Raw genomic sequence first — 22,207 nt, forward strand, 5'->3', positions numbered from 1 at the left:
TGGTTGCTCAGTGCCCCTGGACACTCCATGGCTTGTTCCCTTCAATAGCATTCACCTGTCCTGCACAGCTGTGCCCACTCCCAATCACCACAAACTCTGTGCCTACAGGAGTAGGCATCATGTCTTGACAGCTTTGCAAAGATTCTGCTCCAGCTAAGGGTCTCCAGGTTGTGTAGGAGACAGCATCCTGTCATGCATGAAGCATGTACACTCAGAAGGGTTTAAGTGTGTTTTGGCACAAATGGTGGTGAAATAGTCCCCCTGAAGGAGCCTTTTCCCTCCCAAATCATCATGGACAGGAGCTGTCTGTCCCAAGGGGTCCATGTACCACAGAGTGCTTTGATAAGAGTCTGACATATGCATGGCAATTTAAGCTTTAAACTACTCTTTGCACTTGTGTCAAGAATGAGATCAACTCTCCTGAATACCATTGTCCCCAAATAGCAAAATGCACTTCCAAAAAGGCTTATTAGAACTTGCATGGCATTATTATTTCCCTCTCTCTGTTTTAAATACCTCCTCATGCATTTCACTGTCACACTTGCATTTCTCATCACACACTACATTCATGATTCACAGTCATCCAGTCACCAACTGGTGCACAGAGTTATTTCCAACTTCTCTGTTATTTTCAACCACAGAACATAGAGCCTGAAGCAGAGGCATTATTAGAGTTAGATATTAGCTCACAATACTTGGATTTTCTCCCCCATTTCTCTTACTCCTCAAAAGTCATCTGGTAAATGCAGGTTGAAATGTGATGTAATTAGTGTATTAATTAGGGTTCAGTTCTCCACTTCAGTTAAATTACCAACCTAAGAATCTACTATCAATTTTCAGTGCATTTTACAATCTAGCTCAACCCTCTAACATACGCATCTTTCAGAGTGCAAGGCTGGTTTTTCAAAGTCAGCTATCTGGAATGTCTGGTTATCACTTTTCAGATGGGAGCCAGCTCTTTTGCATCAATAAGTACAGGCAGTACCTAGACAAAAATAATAGTGGAAGGAAATAGATACAGTGATGTACTGCCTTATGAGCTCTTTGAATATGTACCAGCTGCTTTTTGTAATAATTAGTAATTACAGTACACATTTCTTACTGTATACCCATAGAACAGGTTCTGCTGAATTTCTTGAGAGACCAAACAGAAGAATTATAACATTAAAAATTACTTTAAACTACTGCATTCACATTGATATGTAGCTTATTCAAAACCTGAAGATCCAGAAATACCATAAACACTTTGAGCCAAGGAAGTAGAGAAAACATCCATCTCCTGCCACACCTTTAAAGAAGTCTTCTACTCTCAACAAAGCATGCAAGACAAATATAGGAAATCATCTGTGAACTGAAATCCCAGTTTAAAACTCTAATTCACAATTATCTTCTCTTCCACCCTGTAATGAGCAGGATTAACAACTTGACATCATCATGTCAAAGCAGAAAATGCCTGCTTCATAAGAAATAGCGTCTATGAATATTCAAGCTATATCTAATGCTTATGACACAAATGGACACACTAAATAATAAGATAATAATTCTGCATATAAACATCTGCAGTGTGTTTGGATTTCAGAGAGAAAAGAGCAGCACAGATTTTTTTTGTCCAGTAGGGACCCCTGGTGTTTAAGGCAGCTATAACAAGGATCAACACCCCTAGCAGAAAATGAATTTATTACTGTGGAGTCAGCTGCCTTTCTGCATCCACACCTATTGCATCTTCCTCCTTTGAGATCAAGGAAAAATACATAGCTGTATTATTAAGTTTAATTGCAAGTGTCTTTCAGATTTGTCTTAGTCTTGCAAAAGCTTACACAGCACACCCCATACTCATCCAGGCCAGAAGCTGGAACAAAGCACCTGGTTACTCTAAGGGGAGGATGCTGGGGCTTGTCTGCAAGCAAATTTTGCTAAGGCTTGCAAATTTCTTGACACGAGGCTGAATCACCCCAAAACGGGCCAAGAGACACTCTGAGACAAAGTCCAAGAAATTGATATTTGTTCTATTCAGTGCACTGGGGGGTGGAGATCACTGCTCCCAACAGTGCACGCCCAGGCACACAGCAAATCACAATATATGGCTACATTCATAGTTTTCCTTAGAAAAGTGTTTTCTAACAAAAAACTATCCTTAATTACAATATTTCTTAATTACAATACACTATAAGTGTTTCTTGGTCTATCAGCTTTTGCTACACTATGTTGTAAATGCCTTAAAGTTAATCATCTAAAATTACCCCTTGTGGGTCTCACTACAATGCATCTTTCATAGTTCTATTTCTCCAAAGTACCCAGTCTTATTTGTAAGGCCACTCTTTGAAACTTGTTTCTAGTTCCATTTCTCTCTTAACAATGTCTGTCATATTCTGTGGCATTTCTAAGTCAGCATTCCTTATCTCAAGGTTTGCATAGAGATGCACACTGTGTGAGCTTTCTGTTAGGTTTTGAGAATTTTCTATCAATCCATTTTCCACAGTTATGCAAATTATTTCCTAAAACTCATCACTATCATTAGCATACGTGCAGGTGCAGTGCATCCTGACGGTGGCACTGAGGAAGGCTCCACGTCTTCCTCAGGGGTCTCCTGATGAAGGCTGGATATCTTCATCACTGTGCCCTTTTCACCTTTCTCCTTTAGGCATGTGCAGCCTCTTCTTAGCTCTTTTATTGATTTCCTCACCGGAAAAACTTGCTTGAAACTTGCTTGCAAAGTTTTAGCAAGCTTTGGCTTTTGTTTTTTGCAAGTTTTGTTCCCTATTTCTCGCTAAGTCTCATCTAGCTTCTGCATTGGTTACAATGCTTCTTGTTCTTGCCCAAGTATACCTAGGCACAATGCTTTTAACCCTTTCAAGGCTCTCTGTATTCTTGCAAGATACCCTAATATCCTTGTCTCTCACAGAGGCAGCTACAGTGAGCCAACATAGCTTGAAAACAGCCATGAAATTCTATGTAATTGCTGGCTTGGACCACAGACCTAAAGCTCTCCATCGCTTCCTTTGTAGTCAACTTCATCAAAATAACTGATAAGGCCTTAAGAAAGAACAAATTAATCAACTTCTGCATCATTATTGTTTTAAGGTAACTGCTACGAAGCACAGTCCACTTGTAGCCATGGAGAACAAAGACTCAAAGACCTCCCTATACTTCTGAATAAGATCTCTTAATTGCCAAAAATCAACCCCTCTTTATACCCTTAATTTCCACCAGACACAACCCAAACCAGAGGCCTAACAGAACTGAACAGAAAGCGGGCACACATTGGCTGGCTCAGCTGCAGTGCTGCTCTCCACAGGACCTACCACCCCATCAGCTGCAGATAGTGTGTGGAGTATTCTGCCTTTTTTAGATTACCTCGATTTTATATCTCATTCCTGTTAGAAAACTGCCTCTGGCACTCCCAGAAATAACTCATGCTCTTGCAGTTCCTAACAGGATTCTCTGCTTCTTGAATTGCCAAGGCATTTGTAGACCTCTTTACGTGGCTGCCTTTGGTCTGTGCTGCATTCTGGCGGACTATCAGGAAGATCTTCTCAGAGTCATCATATCCTCCAGCATAAGTTTGAGGAATAATACAAGAGGAGAAGTACTGTAGTAATATCTCCTTATTCTATAAGCTAGCACAGAGGATTGTTAGCAAACTGAAATGTATTTCTGGCAGAATTTAAGTTAGGAGTATTACCGTCTTACTTCATAAAGGAATGTTTCACACACTTATATAGGCTTCCATTGTCTGAAGGGACCTACAAGGAAGAGGGATTCTTCATCAGGAACCTCAGTGATAGGGCAAGAGAGAAGAGGTTCAAAATGAAAGATGGGAAATAGATATCTGGAAGAAACTCTTTACTGTGGGGGTGGCGAGGCACTGGAACAGGTTGCCCAGAGACGGTGTGAACTCCCCATCTCTGGAAGTGTTGGAAGCCAAGACAGAGCGTGGAACAACCTGGTCTAATGCAAGGTGTCTATGCACATGGCAGGGGGCTTGGAATGAGATGGTCTTTAAGGTCCCTTCCAACCCAAACCAGGCTGTGATGCTATGACCGGCTGTGGAACATTGCAAATGGTACACTACAGAGAACACATGAAAACATGGGCATTAAGACTGGGAATAAGGGAAGCAGCCTCACCTTGTCTCCCTTTTCTTCATTTTACCTCTTTGGTAAACATAAGAAACTAATTTTCTTTAATCTTTGGTCACTAGTCAAATGACTCTGAGGAAAAAAACCCAAACCAAATATATATATTGAACTCTAATATTTTCCATTTAGCTCTTTCCAATGTTTCCCCACGCTTCCCGACAAGCAGGTCCCGCTTAGAGCCAGACAGGCTCTGCTGCATGGCCTGCAAAGATGCCTTTTCTATTTAAAGGCTCCTTCAGTTACGACAGCACGGCCCGGGGGGGCCGCGGCACCCGAGGCACCGCGGTACCGCCCCCGGGGCCGCGTCACGGGCGGCACGGCACGGCACGGCACGGCGCGGCACTGCCGGCAGTCGCGCCATGCACTCCCTCGCCCAGGAGATCCGCAGCTTCTCCAGGGCCAACCTGCGGAAGCAGCGCACCCGCGTCACCACGCTGACCGGCCGCAGGATCGTCGAGACGTGGCGCGGCGCCTGCCTGCACATGGAGGAGGAGGAGGAGGCGGCGCCCGGCGGCGGCTTCGTGCAGGACCTGAGCGCTGACCTGCAGGTCGGCGTGGTGAAGCCCTGGCTGCTGCTGGGTGAGTGCGCTGGGAGAGGGGAGCGATGCTCCAGCCGGGCGGGCGGGGGCTCGGTGCAGCTACGGGCACGCTCTGTCTCTCTCCGCAGGGTCGCAGGATGCTGCTCACGACCTGGAGACGATGAGGAAGCACAAGGTAGCATTTCGTGGGTGTACGGAGGCATCTCGCATAATGCGCGCAGCGCGTTTCTCCTGTAAATTAAAAATTCTGAAAAATCCTCTAGCGAATCTGAGAAAAAAAATGTATTCCACTTGTATTTTCAAGAGGCTGCTCCGTTTGCAGGTGGATGGGTTTCTGTTGGCTTCACGAGAAGCTGAATAGCTTTCAGAGCATCCCAGAATCTTCCAAGGGACTTCTGGAGATTATCTAGTCCAAACCCCCTGCCAAGGCAGGGTCACCCAGAGCACGTGGCACAGGGACGTCCAGGTGGGTTTGGAATGTCTCCAGGGGAGACCCTGTGACCTTCCTGGGCACCTGTTCCAGTGCTTGGCCACCCTCAATCTAAAGTCCTTCCTCATGATGAGGTGGAACTTCTTATATTTTGGTTTATGGCAATTGCTCATCATCCTGTTGCTAGGTACCACTGAGAAGAATTTTGCTTCCCTGCAAGAGTGATGATTGTGTAGAGCTGTTTAATGGAACAGATTCCTACACTGCCATGGGCATTTCCACTTCAGACACTAAGCAGCACCGTTCCCCCTTGCCTTATGTGGATTGACGAAACTAGAAAAACAAAGCAGCTTCTCTAAGTTTGTCCCACAATTTTGTCTTTTTACTCTAGTGCAGTAATGGGCTGATAAGGTCTTTGGACAGTTGTGGTTGTGCAGGACAGGGCATGCACCAGGTTGGCATCTGGTGCCATCTAAATGTCATTTTACTGTAACTTTAAATAATCCATAACCTGGCTGTAGGCTGGACAGAGCAGAGATGGCAGGAAGCCAGAGGTGGTGTTGCCTGCCAAGAACAGGAGTAGTTTACTCTGAAATCCTCCTGCTTCAGGAAATGTTTCTGGTCACTAACCAGAAGGAACATTAACATGATGGGTTAGAGCAGGCTTGAAATTTGGGTGATTGTTGGGTGGTCTGTGTTCTCATTCCTATTGCTTTCTCTTTTATTTTCCAACCATGTGATGAAAACTCCCTTTTCTGTTGAAAACCCATTTTTTAGTCTGTGTTTGAGCACTGATCTTTTCATTTCCTCTCAGAAAAACCCTGAGATTTATCACAGTATGTATTAGCACACTTCAAAACTTTGCTAGGAGAAAAGCATACCATAGACAACACATGTATGTAAAACTGAACTTTGCAGCAGTGTAAGGTAGAGTCTGTGTATGCCTAAAGATTAATGCACCTTTGTTACTGCTCATTTTGCTTGCTATCTTCAGAAAATGCCTTTTTCTTTTCTTTTCTTTTATTTTTTTGACTTAGGTCACTCACGTTCTAAACGTGGCATATGGAGTCCAAAATGCCTTCCTCGATGACTTTACATACAAGACCATTTCCATTCTGGACCTCCCAGAAACTGATATTACCTCCTATTTCCCTGAATGTTTTGAGTTTATTGAGAAAGCCAGGATCCAGGTACAGTCTATCAATAATTAATGTTAGTAGTTATCCTGTGGAGATTATTTATAACACTATGTAAGAACTAAAGCAGCATCTTTTGTTAAAATATGGTACCAAATAAATAGTTTGGCCATTGTCTTTTTAAATTTTAAATAGAAAATCCAAGTAATTTCTAAGCATTCCTAGAGACATGGCACTGCTATTAATCCTCATTCCCTCCAGCACTGCTTTTCAGAATGGCTGTCTTGAGTTTTAAAGAAATGCATCTTTAAAACAGTTGGACCAGGTCTTCATTTGAGATTACTCAGCTGCATCCTAAATCCAAGTCACTACCCCTGACAAAAGGAAATGAAGAGAATGTATTTCTCCATTGGGGATGTTGTTTTGGATTAGAAACCAGCCTGGATTAGAAGCAAGAAACAGAGCTTTTACAGATCTATGTGGTTTATCATCAGCTGTTCACCATCCTTGTGCATTTCATTATAGAATCATTGAAGGGTTTGGCTTGGAAGGGACCTTAAAGATTACCTAGCTCCAACCCCCTGCCATGGGCAGGGACACCTCCCACCAGACCAGGTTGCACCAAGAAGATGCTATGAATCCACATACATACCAAGAATATCAGAAAATGTGCTAGTAGTCTTGGAGCCAAAAGGGATTTAACTGCTCACAAAATCCTGAAAGGATGTGACATAGAAAATAGGCTGAAAAACCCTTCTGGGGCTGCTTGGCAGAGTTATCTGTAGCCCAGCTCAGAGCTGTTAAATTCAGGTTTAGTGTGTAATTTATGACAACCATTGTTTTGGAATCTAAACTATAACTCAACAACCAGACATTATTGGGTGTTATTTTACCATATCTGTCAGGTTCATTGTTTATGTAGATTGGGATAAAAGATGATCTTGCCCCAGTTTTCTTTGTGTCTCAGTGTTCTTTCCTTCTCTCATTTATAATTTACAAGCTACGTGATAACGTATTATCACTAAATGACCTTTTCAAAGTTTCTAATTACACTTTCCAGTTCATTTCTAAATGAGAGTTGCCATTCACAACTGCACAATTTTACTTTCTGCCTCTGGTGTTTATATCTCAGTTACTGTTTTGTAGGTCAGGAGTTTACAGGAAAACTTTTACAACAACATTAAGTAGTTTTCTGATGGAAGAGGTGGATGAAAGAGAAGGTAATTGGTGGAATAGTTGTTCTCCAGGATCAGTTCAAAAAGCACATGATAGTGATATACAGAGACAGATCTCTAGGTGGTTTAAATTACTTCATTTACTTTGTCAAAATAGTGTTGAAAGAGCTTATGATAAATTGTGTCATGAAGTGTTCTTCTGTTGAAGTAACCACAGAGACACTACTGTTCTATCTCCTAAAATGGGGGAGGGAAGAGATGTTCACTGGTGAGAGAACATGATATATGAGAAATTATTTCTAGAACATGGTTAACTCCATGAAGGAAGTATGAGAGCATGTGAATTTGAGGATGCAAGTGAAGCCTGCACTGTTCTGTAAGTCATTGCCAGCTGGCTACTTGTAACAGGATTCACTTTTCTAAAACTGTAATGGCTCAAGTCTCTAGACACCATGGCACAAATTCTGATACTGATCAGAGCTCAGCTTTTCTTCTAGGCTCCAACTTGGCAGGCAGGTTTTCCATGACACGTTCAGTGACCCATGTCAAGTCATAATACTATGAATGAGGGATACTTTTTAAAAATGTTTAATATCTAATAATGAAACTTCTGAAGTCTTGTGTTTCCAAAGAGAAAATCTTTCCTTGTTCATGAACATCACTCCTTATTGCTCCCCCTATCTTTCCTAAGGGAAAAGCCTCAGTTCACTGCAAAGTAAAATGGATCTATAAGGAATTACATTAGCCTTCAACTTGACAAAAAAATTAATGCTTTTTTAAAATTTCTTCCCTTGATGAGGCTTTTTGCCCACTGTGCAGAACCATTGTATAATCACCTTTTCTGTTGGTGGAAGGTGATTTTGTTTCTCTCTCCATAAAAACTAAAAAAAAAACCCAGCTTGGTCTTGAATCTGACATGATTCTTGCAAGTGCGCAGACCATTTCAGAGTATCAGCATCAGAGCAAGGAGTTCTTGGTAAATACAGGTGAATTTCCTGTTTGCTGTCTGTTTCTTGCTTTTATTCTGTATTCACAGCTAATACAAAATTAGTTAAGAATTGTTAAAGGTTAAAGGTTAAATTTGACATGCCAAATTCAGTTTTGTATGAACTGTAAACAATGGACTTCAGCAAGGAAAAATAAACATTCTCAGTATTAAAGTTGGTTTAATATTATGGCCCAGATTCATTAATGTTCAATAATTTTCAGGATTAATGAGCATCACTATATAATTTTTGGCAGTGTAAAGCAAACCAGTTACTTAAAAAGACACATCAGACTTAAATGTGAAAGAGGAAAATAAAGCATAAACTGTACAAAGGAAAAGAAAAAAAATTAAAGAGAGCAATTTCTATAGCAGGCAGTACACAGAAGATGTGATTTCCATTGCAAGGAAGGCTGTTACCATTATTTGCTGTGCTGGGATGCAGGAGTTTAGACTCTGTTCCTAGCTCTGTCATAATGTTGTGCCTCATTCTTCTAGTCTCAGCTTGGAATTTCTCCAACAAGGATAATAATATTCCATTCCACACCTCTTTGTCTTGTTATTTAAAGTGGAAGATTTTTGCAGCATGAACCATTTTCTGGTCTGTGTGTCTGTTAAAATACCAGATAATTGTAGCTCCCAAATCTGTAACCTAAACTATTAAGTTCTTGAAAAGGAACCCTGGTCTTTAAAACACCTTTTTGTCTCTGGATAAAATTCCCATTAAGTAACTTGTATCTGTTAAGGGCAGACAGAACAGGCTGTTTATATCTAGAATAGTTTTGTTGAGCCTCAAGTATCTGAGCACATGTTTCATGTTTCAGTATTTTCATTCAGAATATGGAAGTGCTGAGGGTTTGGTGGTCTCTTTTTGTGTCAAAGGGGCTTTTCCAGGTCACAGTCTGATATACAAACATGACAACATCACAAAGCCTGGGCCTTGCAAACATTGTAACACGTGCTAGATTGTCTAGTAGTCTTTGTATTAGTTTGGGCTTGTTATTTCTTAACAAAACTTGCAGTGTTTAAAAAGAGCCATTCAGGTGTCTCAAAGGTTGTGAGGGAAATGTTTAAGTAGGATAAAACCCATTAATTTTATATGTAATTCAGGATAAGCCTGAATTCAAACCCCAGAAGCATTTGTGAGTTTATGGGAGGTTGAGTAGTTTTGGATTTTGCACCCTAGTGCCCAGTTAAGGGGCCTTAGTTGCACCAGTGGTGTGGTGGGAAGGGAGAGATCTGTTGCAAATCACACAATGTCTTTTCTAATTTTTCTGTTCCTGTGCATGATCCCTGTTATCCAGAATCTTCCCTGCAGAGTGCACAAGAAACATGCAACTGGGACTACAAGATGTTCTAAAATCTGCCTCTGTGCCCAGCTCTTGGCTGCCTTGCTATGTCTTTAACCTTTAACAAGATACTGTCAAGTACCTTTCCATATTGGAAATAAAATCTATTTCAAAATTGGCAGTCAATTAGATCAGATACTTCAGTATCTCAGGTGTCTGTGATTTGGTTTTTACATTAACAGGCTGCTGTAAGGCCTCAGGAAGAAGGAAAAACGATGTGTTTTAGTTCTGTGGTATGAATTAAGTTTGACAAATTTGGTAATAATAAAGCATTTTTGAATAGAAAAATACTCAATTTCATGTTTATGTCACGCTTATATCTTTGTTTGGACTTACTTATATGTGTAAGTATTTACTTTGAGCTCAGCAAGGAGCTTTCAATAAGTCTTACAATAATTTTATGTAAAGTTTCTTACACTTGTAATCTGCCTAATGAATATCCTTATGTTAATAACTTACATTTCATTTCTTTCTTGGAGGATGGCGTGGTGCTGGTTCACTGTAATGCAGGAGTCTCCCGTGCAGCAGCTGTAGTCATTGGTTTTCTAATGAATTCAGAAAGACTGAGCTTTGCCAGAGCCTTTTCCTTGGTGAAAAATGCGAGGCCTGCAGCTTGTCCAAATCCTGGCTTCATGGAGCAGCTCCACAAGTACCAAGAACAGATTTTAAAGGCAAATGGAAGCATAAACAATCATGACTGATCCAAAGAGAGAAGTGAAATGATGTGTTTTGACTATACAGGAAGAGATATTGGATGCATTTTAATGTCATTCTGAAATCCCCTTTCACATGTGCATTTTCAAGTCTTTATATATTTTTTTTTCTTACCCTCCTTTGACCCTGTTTTTTCCAACATGTCATCAAAAGGCCAAATGGTGTTGTACTGACTTCAGAGAAGTTTTGCCTACAACAAGAGCTCTAATAAAAAGATACAGCTCAGTTTTCCTTGAAATATTAGAAAACAATAGAATGATGGTTTGCTCACTGAACCATCAGAAAATGCAGGTAATAGAGAAAGGAAGTAAAAGAACTGAGGTAAGTTGCTTTCTTTCCAAATCTGTGCATTCCTAGTTGGTTGTAAAATCAAGATAATACAATGTTCATATAATGAAGTACGCTGATATTAGATTTTTAAATTATATTGCAACTATAGATGATATTACTGAATTTTGTGGGCTAGCCAGCCATTATTCTTTTTTAATTAAAACTATGGTCTTTTGAGGATGCTCAAAATGCATAGGATGCTTTAATGCTTTGTGTATTTCTATTGTTTCTCATCTAGTAGTGGTTTGAAGTGCACTAGCATGATGAGTCCAGTCTTGGAACTAGCAGGGTTTTTTTTTTCCTGTACACCATTTCAGTAGAGATACAAAAAATGTTAATAATGATCTGTCTCTGCTCATGCTCCTCTTTTCTTCTCATCTGGTTCTCATGTGCTGCCCCTTCACTCCATTCCACATCATATGTAAAGAAGAGATCATAGAATGTGCAATTTTGTCTTCCTGAGAGATCCCAGCCTGAAATTACTGTTTTAATATGCTTTTAAAAACAGTATCTACAAGATTTTAATAGTATTTTGTGGCCTTTATGCCAGCTCTTAATGATTTGATATATTAATATGCAACAAAATAAAGAGAACACTGTGTTTGGATAAATTGTGTGCTAAAGTGATTTTAAATGGTTTCAAGATTGGTGTTCTGTCCTGGTACCAGTAGTTTGAACTGTAGCACATTGTTGTGTTTGAACCAAGACCTCTTTTGTTCTCAATGTGAATTGCTCCAGAACACATAGTGACAGGACAAGGGGGAATGGATTCAAAGAGAGGGAATAGATTAAGATTAGATTATTTACCCTGAGGGTGGGCAGGCCCTAGCACAGGTTGCCCAGAGAAGCTGTGGCCGCCCCATCCCTGGAAGTGCCCAAGGCCAGGTTGGGCAGGGCTCACTGGGATAGTGGAAGGTGTTTCTACCCATGGCAGCAGGTGGAGCTGGATGAGCTTTAAGATCCCTTCCAAGCCGACCCATTCCACGATTCTATGCTAAACGTTAATGCGGGGATCAGGCAACCATCGCTGTCCGTGGTCATTGACCCCCATATCCGCGGGGGAGCAGCTCATTGCCTTGTCCCGGCGGCCGCCGGCAGCCTGGGCACTGACCGACACCCTTTCCCTGGGGAAGGCAGGGTAGGGAGGCCGTTCCGAGTTCCCAGCCGGCGGGAGCAGCTCAGGACCAGCCCTTGGTAACAACGACCGCGATTCCCTCAGCTCCGTTCGCAACCCGCCCCTCCCTGAGGGACCGTTTGCCAGGGAGCCCTGAGGGGACCGGCCGGCACAAGCCGATGCTGGGCCCCGACACCCTCACCCCATGACGGGGCTCTGCCCGCCCCGCTTTGTCCCACCATGTGATGGGGAGGGTCGGAAGTGACGACGGCAGGAAGCTCCGTGCGGTTTGAAAGCGCCTGGCGGAGCCACCGCCGCCGCCGCATTCCCGCCCTCCTGGCCGACATGGCCGCCTTCGCTATGGAGCTGCCGCCCGCAGGTGACCTGGGCCCGCGGCTCCCCCGGCCCGCGCCGCGCTCCGGCTCCGCCGGGCGCCCTTCAGGGGCTGTGCTGTCCGGCCCGGCCCGGCCGGGGGCGCCCCGCGCGTTCCCGGGCGCTGCCTGCGCCCCTGTGAGGGTTGTGGGGCCGGGGCCGAGCCCCTGCGCTGGGCGGGGGTGTGGATGCTGCTGGGCCGGGGTGGGAAGGGGCGGTTCGCGATGGGGTGATGCGAAAGGAGAGCGGGGTTAGATCGATCGGTCGCCACTTGAAATTGCGAAAAATACAGCATTGTGATAAACTCAGTTTACCTGTAAAATGAATGATGAAACCGCCTTTGGTCTCATCAATACAAGTGAGTATCTCCGAGGCGGGTGCCAAGAGGATGGTGCCACGCTCTTTTCGGTGATGCCCAGCGAGAGAGAGAGGAGTAATGGCCAAAAACCAAAACAAGTAGTTCTGTCTCAGCGTGAGGAGGAACTTCTTGTAGCCGAGCCCTGGACCAGGCTGCCGAGGGAGGCTGTGGAGTCTCCCTTTCTGGAGACATTCCAAACTCACGTTTCTGTGTACCTGCTCTGGGTGACCCTCCCTTGGCACCGGGTTTGGAGTAGATGGTCTCCAGAGGTCCTTTCCAACCCTAACAGTTCTGGGATTCTGTGATCTTAGTCACTTCCTGGATCTTGTGTTATGTTTCTTTCATAGAGCCCACAATGGAAAAAACTGCCTTTGTCTTTCTCTTTCACTTTTCTTTTTCATATTTTAAAATTTTGTTTTCAGGAGCTGAACCAATGACTCTTGGCTCCCCGACATCTCCAAAACAAGGAACTAGTGCTCAATTCCTCCCTGGGTTTTTGATGGGTGACTTACCTGCACCAGTGACTCCGCAGCCACGTGCTTTATACGGCCCTTCAATCGGTGTCATGGAAACAAGGTCTCCACTGCTTGCAGGTCAGAATTTGTTGAATGTTGGAAAATTGTCCTGAAAGCAAAAAATTAGTTTGTTTCATTGTTCTGCATGACTGCTGCAGACTTGAATCCTTATAGTTTTAGTTCTTTCTGTAAGCAAACTCCACTGATTGAGTAAGTGGTGAACTCAGTGTATTCAATTATAATAAATGTTTTAAATGCGACAGTTTTGGTATCAGGAAAATTTTGTTTTACGAGGAAGGTAATAAACCTCTCCTAATACAGAATCAATTTACACAACTTTTTACAAGTCAGTTGCACTTACATTGATGTTGAAAACAGAGATACCTGCTGGCAAACGAAATACAGCTTGTGCAAACTGCTGATTTCTTTGCAGAAATTTTTCTATTTCTTTGAATTCTAAAAGGCCACTTAACAGATTTTCAAACTTAAAAAAAATTGGAGGGAGAAAAACTGAAAATCAACTTCTTAATTAGTATCTAGTGATTGTTGCTAAACTCTTGATGTCTGCTGTCATTGGACTGGAGTAGTGACTTCTCCTAGCTGTAGATGCTCATTTCTCTTCAACCACCTAATTAATCAGACTAGGAGAGGTTCTTACCCATGTTAGTATTGTACATCTATTTTCTTCTCTGAGAAGAATCAATGAGTAGTTGACATGCCATGGGTGATCTTGGCTTTTGTACTAAATCAGTTGGCATAATTTAACATCTGATGGTGTTAATATGCTAGTCATTTTGAAGGAAAAATTGAGGATTAAAGTACTGCAAGAATTTCTCTTAATGAAATATTCTCTTCTTTGAATGTCAGGCCGGATTGGACTCAATGATCTTTCCAGGTCCCTTCCAAATTAAAATGTTCCATAGTTGGAGGTTTGCTGGTCTTCTGCTTCTTGCTCTTATCTGCCTGCCCTTACACATCTGGGAACAAACCTCTTAGGAAAATATTTATGAAATTGAAAGTAATCATGTGAATTTCACCAAATGGTTTTTTAAAGGGTTTTTTATAGCCTCAGAGTATCAATTTTAGGAAGCAAGGAGCTAGTAAGGTATACTAACACAAACTTCGCAAAGGAAGTGATCAAGTACATCCCTTAAATTGCAAACCTTGATGGGAGAGTGCTTTTACATAATGCACATTATTCCATGTAACAGTAGCAGTTCTTGTATGTGTTAAATAGTTCAGAGTAGAGCCTTGAGGCTCAGAATTGGAAAAGCTTGGTTTCCAAACATTTTGCAAATGAAAACTTGATGCAAACTACTTTTTTTCCCCCTGGGGTAAATCCACACAAAGGGTTAAGATAGGTCAAGTTCTTTCAAGAAGTTTACTTCCCTGTTATACTGGAAGTCCCCAAGTTTACAAAATGGGAGGGCAGCTGGTTTAACTTCATCCTGTCTATATACAAGCTAGTCCTTGCTCTCAAGAGCTTACACTTTTATTTTATATGAAAATAGATAAGAAGCCAAGGAATTTGGACAGTGGGAATGTGACAGTAATGTGCAATGTCTCTGCATTTTGGTATGGTTCAATTTTTATAAATCTCAATTTTTATATATCTCAATTTTTAAAATTCTTGCTTTTGTGTCTGTACTATGGGCAAGTTAGTCTCTCAAACAATTAAAATAGATTTCTAGCTTGGCTTAAAATTGAAAGATACAGCCATGCTCAGGACTTCAGAGAAAGAACATGTAAACAGTGAATATAATGGGTTAATAAGAGGTCTTAAAGTTCTAAATAATACTTCTGTATTATTAAAAATAATACTTCTGTATTATTAACAATAATACTTCTGTATTATAAACAGGATGCTGTGTGAGACATCTGTGATGTTCCTACCTAGAGCATTCAAACCTGAACAGTTTGGTAGGACAGATGGCTCTGCAAACCTCCAGTGAAACCATCAAGTCTCAACAACAATCAACACGAGAGCATGGCTGAATGTATTACTGAAGTTTCAAGAACAAGAAGCACCAAAGCAAAATGACAACTTTTCTCATGCTCTTCTTTTGTTCCTTTGAATTGCAGGAGGGTCTCCCCCACAACCAGTAGTCCCTTCACATAAGGATAAAGGTGGTGCTCCACCTGTTAGAAGCATATATGATGAGTTGTCTAGTCCTGGGCTTGGATCAACACCTCTGTCCTTAAAGAGAACAGTAAGTGTCTTCAGCACTGGCCTGTTCTTAGCAGAAGATGTGAGGCAGCTTACTGCCTCAGTGAATTCTCTAACTTAGCTGTAGAAACTGTTGTACCAAAATGAGTGTTGAGCCTAGAGATCATGCTGTTGCTTAGTATGGGTTGTTTGGTGTACCTGTTCCTGTTTGAACAAGAGCTGGGGTCATGAAGCAGTTTCCTGTTACTGCCAATTTTCAGTTCAGCAGCAAATGAAAAATGCAAGTGATCCTCAGTTATGCAAGTCAGTTATGTTCTCAAATTCAGCTTTGTTTATCAGCTTTCCATTTTCTTGTGAGTTTATTGGGCTGCTGATTGCCAGAAGGACCATTCCACAACCTGAAAGGAGGCTGTAGCAAGGTAGAGGCTGGTCTCTTCTCCCAGGTAGCAAGTAATAGGACAAGAGAAAATGGCCTCAGGTTGCACCAAAAGAAGTTTAGATTGGATATCAGGAAACATTTCTTCACTGAAAGGGTGGTCAGGCATTGGAACAGGCCACTTAGGGAAGTGTTAGAATTGCCATCTTTGAAAGTGTTCAAAAATGTGTGGAAGTGGCACTTGGGGACACAGCTTAGGGGTCAAGATGGCAGTGTTAGGTTAATGGTTGGACTCGATCTCAGAGATCTTTTCCAACCTTAATAATTCTGGCTTTCTGTGATTACCTTTTAGAAGGCAATAGAGGCACTTATGGAAACAGAAGGAATTTTTTTTTCTGAATAAAATATCTAATCAAACAGTTGGGGTTAATTTTGAAGGAGAAACACTGAACTTTCTATGAGCTAAATTTTATAATAATAATATCTGCTGCTTAACTAACTAATGAAGCATTACTAAGGTCCTTTTTCACTGAACTCTTCTGATGCAAGGAGAACACTTTAAACTGAATGAGCAGTCTTTGTATTGAGTGTTGCCTTCTAAAAAGTTTATTCTGAAAGCTGAGGTTCTCTGTGAAGGACAGAATCCTTCACAGAGCGTCTTCAAGGACTGGATGTTAAATTTCAAAAAATGTTGAGCAGCTATGAGAACCTATGTGGCTAGGTCTACAGGTATCTCCAGGCTGTTTGATCTTGAATCTAAGAAATGCCATAATTCAGGCTAAAAGTAGACTAAAATTGTTTTGAGTGTTGAAATCATATGTTAAAAAATAAACAACTGCTACCATCTAAAACTCAAAGTATTCTTTCCTTCTATGCACTAAATAGTTGAGCAGGAAAGTAAGTCTAGTAATAGTCTCCATAGAAGGGAAGGTTATGTTCCCATGATTTCTGAACCCTTTAGGCAGTGAAAGGGCTGATAAAATTAGGATACTAATATCCTTCCCATCAGGATGCATATGAATGTGTGAATTATTACAGTGCAGCAGTAGTGCATTGAACTATTCTAAGAAGGTTTCTGATTATTGATACTTAAAGCTACTTTGTTTCCCAAAGCATATGTCAAATATGCTGTCAAATAACTTTTCATTAATAGCTCTTGGTAATCTTTGGTTAAATATACATGCAAATATCTGTTCTCTAAAAAGCTAAGAATAACTTAAGGCAAATAATTAATATTATTACCTGAATGTTTAAATCACTTGATCTGAGCAGTATACCTATAAGAATAATTTGTTCCTTTCTGTATATTAATACAGGCCAGCTTTACTTTATCACAGAGCCCATCCACTGGAATTCTGCCATCAACTCCAGGAGCAGGTAGATGTCCTGTCAAAATTTCTGTTCTCTTTTCTTACTGCTTTCTTTAATATAGAAAAATCATCACTGTTCAAGCTACATCAGTTCCTTGCCAGTTTATGAAGAGGTGGTGTATTTGTTAGCTTTTCAAAAGGTGTGTGGCTATGAGTAGGAAATAATTATTTTTTCTGAGACTGAGTTTCAAGCAGCTTTTCTTGTTCCCTGTTCCGAATGTGATGTTGAACTGAGCACAGAGGTGGTTGTAATTGAGTGAAGAAGCTGAGATTGATGGATTGCCTTCCATCTTCACAAGGTTTGATATCTTGTGTATCAACTGGTGGCTTCTTGCTAAGCTTTATTGTGTTGGCCTGTTCCTATTTGACAACTGTATTAAGCTATTGGTGTTTTGAAGTCGAAGAGAACACTAGGTTGCTAGTCATAAAAACTTCCTAGTGTGTTTGCAGATGTGAAGTTATGATTGACTTACTTGTTCTGTCTGTGAGTAAATCCCCATCAAACTCTTCCACATCCAAGTGAAATGCTTGACACTGAATTGATTCTTTTCTAATAAACCTCTGTCTTGCAAAAGAAATCTGTTCAGCAATATCATTTCAATTGAACAGCTTCTTCAAGCATGTTCAGCCCTGCAAGTATTGGGCAGCCTAAGAAGACTACTCTATCTCCTGCTCAGCTGGATCCTTTTTATACTCAAGGTGATTCCCTTACTTCAGAAGATCAACTTGATGACACATGGGTAACTGTATTTGGGTAAGTTGATTTCCAAAGTATTGGAAAAACCTGGGGGAAGTCTTTGGAGCATACGAGAAAAATACTTGGGCATTGATGTTGTCTGGCATTGGTATGTGCTGCAAGTACAGCTATGGTTAAAGCAAGCAAACACATACATTTCAGTTAGCCATCTTAAATTGAGCTACACATGATTTTTTCTAGTTAGAAAGGCACCATTCTGCTGTTGGGGTGTGTGCTAAAGTGCCTAGAAGGTGGTATTTCTCAAGTCACTGCTTCTGATATTACAGTGCTCTCTTCTGCATTTCTGTAAATGCTTCATAGGGTTGGATCTTAACACCTGAATTCTTAAACCACTCAATTTTATGAGTACTTTTTTCTGTCTTTCAGATTTCCTCAAGCATCAGCTTCCTATATTCTACTACAGTTTGCTCAGTATGGAAACATATTAAAGCATGTGGTATGTCTTAGTTTGACACTTATGTCAGAAAACATTGTGAATTAAGCATTTAAAAAACTCCATTTCACAATTTTCACTTGATCTCATTCAGATGTCCAACACAGGAAACTGGATGCATATTCGTTATCAGTCTAAGCTTCAAGCCCGGAAAGCCTTAAGCAAAGATGGAAAAATTTTTGGTGAATCTATCATGATTGGTGTCAAGCCTTGTATAGAAAAAGTAAGTTAATAGTTGCTTTTAGTTCAAAGGCACTCTGCTTTTGGCCTTGCTTTTTATTTTCCCTGATGTGTTTAATTTTTTTTCTTTTGGAATTGCAAACTGTAGGTAGTTCATCTCTATAGATATAGTCTGTTACACATTCACATAAGTTTTTCCTTAAATACATGCCCACATTTCCTGCTGAGAAAGACCATGATGAGCACTCTCTGTGCTCTTGGGAAGTTACAATGCACACAATTCTATTGCTGTACGAGATGAGGAAGTGAAACCATCATATAAAACACAATTCACATAAGTTTCCTGACTGGAATTTAGGGCCTGCAGCAGATACCTAATGGCAGATTAAGACTGTGGCTGCTCCTAATGGTATCTCTCTATTTTTTATGTGACTATGTGCTTCTGGCTCTTGAATTTATCTTAGTACTTTGGATTGAAAATTTGTTAGTGAGGAAATCCCAATCGTGTTCTCCCACCTGCCCCTATAAAAACATGTCACTCTCTTGTAAGTAGTAGCTGGGGGTAGACATGGCTGTCTTGTAGTCTTAATATTAACATGAGTTATTATTAATGTCTAGGTATTGGCAATATCCTGACCTTTAACACTTGCAGCCCTTTGCACTGGGTACTGTACATTAGCTTAAGAAAATAACAGTCATTCCTCAGTCATTCTGCACAGATTATTTTTTTTGGTCTCCTTTAAGGATATATGATACTAAAGAGTAATGTAAGCTTTCTGATGTAAACTATTGTGAGAAGGCAGCCTTAGAAACTGAACCTGCAATTACTGAAGTTTTAGCAGACTGAAACATTTCTTACACTCAGTAAAATTCAGAAACAAGTACTTCTATGGCCCTTTTCTCTGTGGGCTTCTGCTGGAGGTCTGTCCATGCCAGTGACACCATGTCCTCTTTTGGTGTCACTTTGTATCCATGAATGAATTGCCTGTAAGCTGAAGCTCTAGGAGTAATGATCTAAGACATAATTGCCAGGCATCTGATCTTCATTACTTTTGAATTCTCATTATGTCTTCTGTGGATAATATTCACTTTCATATACCAATAAATAAACCCATAGTCATTCATTTGTATTTTTGGAGGCAAAAGATTTCAGGAGACTAATCCATTGAAGGATTGCTTTTGGTAAGACTTTCCTGCAACTGAAAACTAGATATGATGGATTTGACATCAGCACTTAGGCCTCTGATTTAAAAGGATTAGTCAGTTCCATGGGTTCCCCTTGTGCTAAGCAGAGCCAGCTGCACACCCACCATGTGCACCAGTCCTATTGTTTCTTTTGCAAAGTGCTCTTCTACCAAACGTGCTGCTGAATTTCTGCTGTCTTTAGGCTGGTTGAATCCTATGCTCCACTGAGTCTAAATGCACCAAATCACATGTCCCCAGGCTGGTTGTTATTTACCATCTTGTTTTCTCTGGTTTGTTGTGGAACTTGTGGTTCCCATCAAGTCACCTCCTACCTCTTCCATTCTACATGCATTCCTTTCTAAACATGAGCTCCATAAAAATGGAGCCTTGAGTTTGCATTTCCTTTTCTATTTGATTCTCTACATTGTTTAACTTGACTGACACTCAGTACAGACAAAGAACAGATTCCAAACTTGCACTACTTTGCAGTGTCATCATTCAACATGTAAATGATTGCAGTGAGGAAAATGCTTGGTGGTCATTTGTACCTGTATGTTCTGTACTGACACACCTTTTATCTTTTGGGATCCAACTATGTTCTATCCAAAAAATTCAAATAGTAGATAATTTTAGATGATAAAGGTTGGAATACTGCTTTTCAGAATTTGTTTACATTATATTAACCCTCTATTTAAGAGTGTGATGGAAAACTTTGAAAGAAGCTCTACATCCTCAATGTCTTCGATTTTCACTCCACCTACAAAATCTGCTGGCACACCAACACAACCTGCAAATTACAGTGCAAGGATTTCTACCATGAGACCTCTGGCAACAGCATATAAGGCTTCCACTAGTGACTATCAGGTATTTTAAGGGAAACAGAAACATGTGTTTTTGTGTTGTCTCCCCTTACCTCTATGAGGCTGTGCAGACATTAGCTTCAATGTGACCTTTACCTTTTGCTGTCAGTTCTTTAATGATGTGGTTCCAGTACAAGCTCAGTCTGTTCAGTCTCTAAAATAATAATAAAACAATACTTAATTAATGACTTGGTACTTTTCCAGGGATTAAGGGGTTGTTTTGAAGAGATTTCAAACATATTTTGTCAAAATATAGTAGCACTTAGGAGAAGAAGAAAAAAATGCTTAGTGTAAAAACTATTAACTACATGTTGACTGATGCTCTGTATTTTCTCTTTTTGTTTTTCTCCCTGCCTTGTAGGTGGTTTCTGACAGACAAACTCCTAGGAAAGATGAAAGTCTTGTATCTAAAGCAATGGAATATGTTTTTGGCTGGTAATATACAAGAGGAAGTAACACACTAAGCTGGTCAGGGTTTGAACTATGCTACTGGCATTTGTAGTTAGTTGTATAACTACTGGTGGCAGTATTTTATCTTACATAGCACCTGGTATGCCTTCAGTTTATTCAGAAGACATGTAGCTTGCACTTTAAATGATGGCAGTGGACACATGGTTTTACAAACTGAGTAAGTGTAAATAAAAGTGCTTTACCCCTGTTTGTTGTCTGATGGCATGATTGTGAAAAAATTCTGTCTCATTCAGAAAAGCTGTCTGAAGCCAGCAGCCTGTCAGTTCCCTGAGGGAGAGGTGGGCAGGACTGCAATACATCATTTTATTCAGCCTCTAATCAATGACTGTGCCTTTGGTTGTGTTTAAAGCCAAAGGGGGAGCTGCTGTTTCCAGTGCAACAAAACTCCTTCCTGAGCTGAAAAGTTTTCTAGCAGCGCTGGGAGGTCAGGCTGCTCTTCCCCAACTGCCTCTTTCCAACTGCAGAAGGTTTGTGTGTGCTCTTCCCTTAAGGCAGCTGAGGGCAGCTTCTGTCTGTGCAAGCTCTGGTGGCTTTGGGATGGATGCAGAGGACCTCAAGGAAGGCCAGAGGAGGCCAGCAAGGACCGGGAAGTGGTCCAAGAACTGGAGCATTTCACTGATAGGCTGGGAGAACTGGGAACGTTCAGCCTGAAGAAGGCTCCAGGGAGCCCTTAGAGCCCCTTTCCAGTGCCTAAAGGGGCTCCAAGAGAGCTGGAAAGAACTTTGGGAAAGAGCCTGGAGGGACAGAGAGAATGGCTTCCCACTTCCAGAGAGTGGCTTTAGATGGAATATTGGGAAAGTCCTGTTCTATTTCTTTGAGCTACAAAATCTAATCAGCTGATATATTCACATTAGATCAAAATCCAGAGGAGGGAAGGTAAAGGTGGATTAGTCCAATCATAATGGAAGGTGTCCCTGCCCACAGCCAGGCAACTGGAACTACAGGATCTTTAAAATACTTTCCAACACAAACTGCTGGGGGATTCTGTGATTCTCAAAGCTGAGAGCAAAACTACAATTGTCCTCAAGTTCTCAACTGCTGAGCAAACATCGCAGCAGCAAAGGAGTTTTAGGACTCCAGCTTAGCCTTATATAGTCACCATAGCAACTTACCAGTCTCAAATTCAGCATCTTTGTTGTCACTGCAGACTCTGGAATTAGTGCAAGTTCCTTATCCCAACACTAGGTAGCCCAAAGGCAGCAGAACAGGCACTGGCAGAGCCAGAGGAGCTCTTTCTTGCTGGAGAAAGCCA

At 41.1% G+C, this 22,207-nt stretch overlaps 2 protein-coding genes across 2 annotated transcripts; both read left to right on the plus strand.

The window, feature by feature from the left end:
* Nucleotides 1-4,423: 4,423 nt before the first annotated feature.
* DUSP19 (dual specificity phosphatase 19) lies at nucleotides 4,424-11,408 on the plus strand. The gene is made up of 4 exons (XM_071434408.1): nucleotides 4,424-4,718; nucleotides 4,807-4,853; nucleotides 6,146-6,298; nucleotides 10,233-11,408. The coding sequence occupies exons 1-4, from the start codon at nucleotides 4,499-4,501 to the stop codon at nucleotides 10,452-10,454; spliced, it is 642 nt and encodes a 213-aa protein (XP_071290509.1). The 5' UTR covers nucleotides 4,424-4,498; the 3' UTR covers nucleotides 10,455-11,408.
* Nucleotides 11,409-12,134: 726 nt separating this feature from the next.
* Nucleotides 12,135-21,142, plus strand: NUP35 (nucleoporin 35). Its single transcript, XM_071434409.1, has 9 exons — nucleotides 12,135-12,290; nucleotides 13,064-13,234; nucleotides 15,239-15,366; nucleotides 17,016-17,076; nucleotides 17,679-17,823; nucleotides 18,193-18,262; nucleotides 18,354-18,482; nucleotides 20,321-20,488; nucleotides 20,846-21,142. The coding sequence occupies exons 1-9, from the start codon at nucleotides 12,257-12,259 to the stop codon at nucleotides 20,921-20,923; spliced, it is 984 nt and encodes a 327-aa protein (XP_071290510.1). The 5' UTR covers nucleotides 12,135-12,256; the 3' UTR covers nucleotides 20,924-21,142.
* Nucleotides 21,143-22,207: the final 1,065 nt, after the last annotated feature.

Source organism: Agelaius tricolor, unplaced genomic scaffold (assembly GCF_023055355.1).
Source record: "Agelaius tricolor isolate 1412-34295 unplaced genomic scaffold, bAgeTri1.0.p SCAF_10, whole genome shotgun sequence".
Classification (NCBI taxonomy): Eukaryota; Metazoa; Chordata; class Aves; order Passeriformes; family Icteridae; genus Agelaius; species Agelaius tricolor.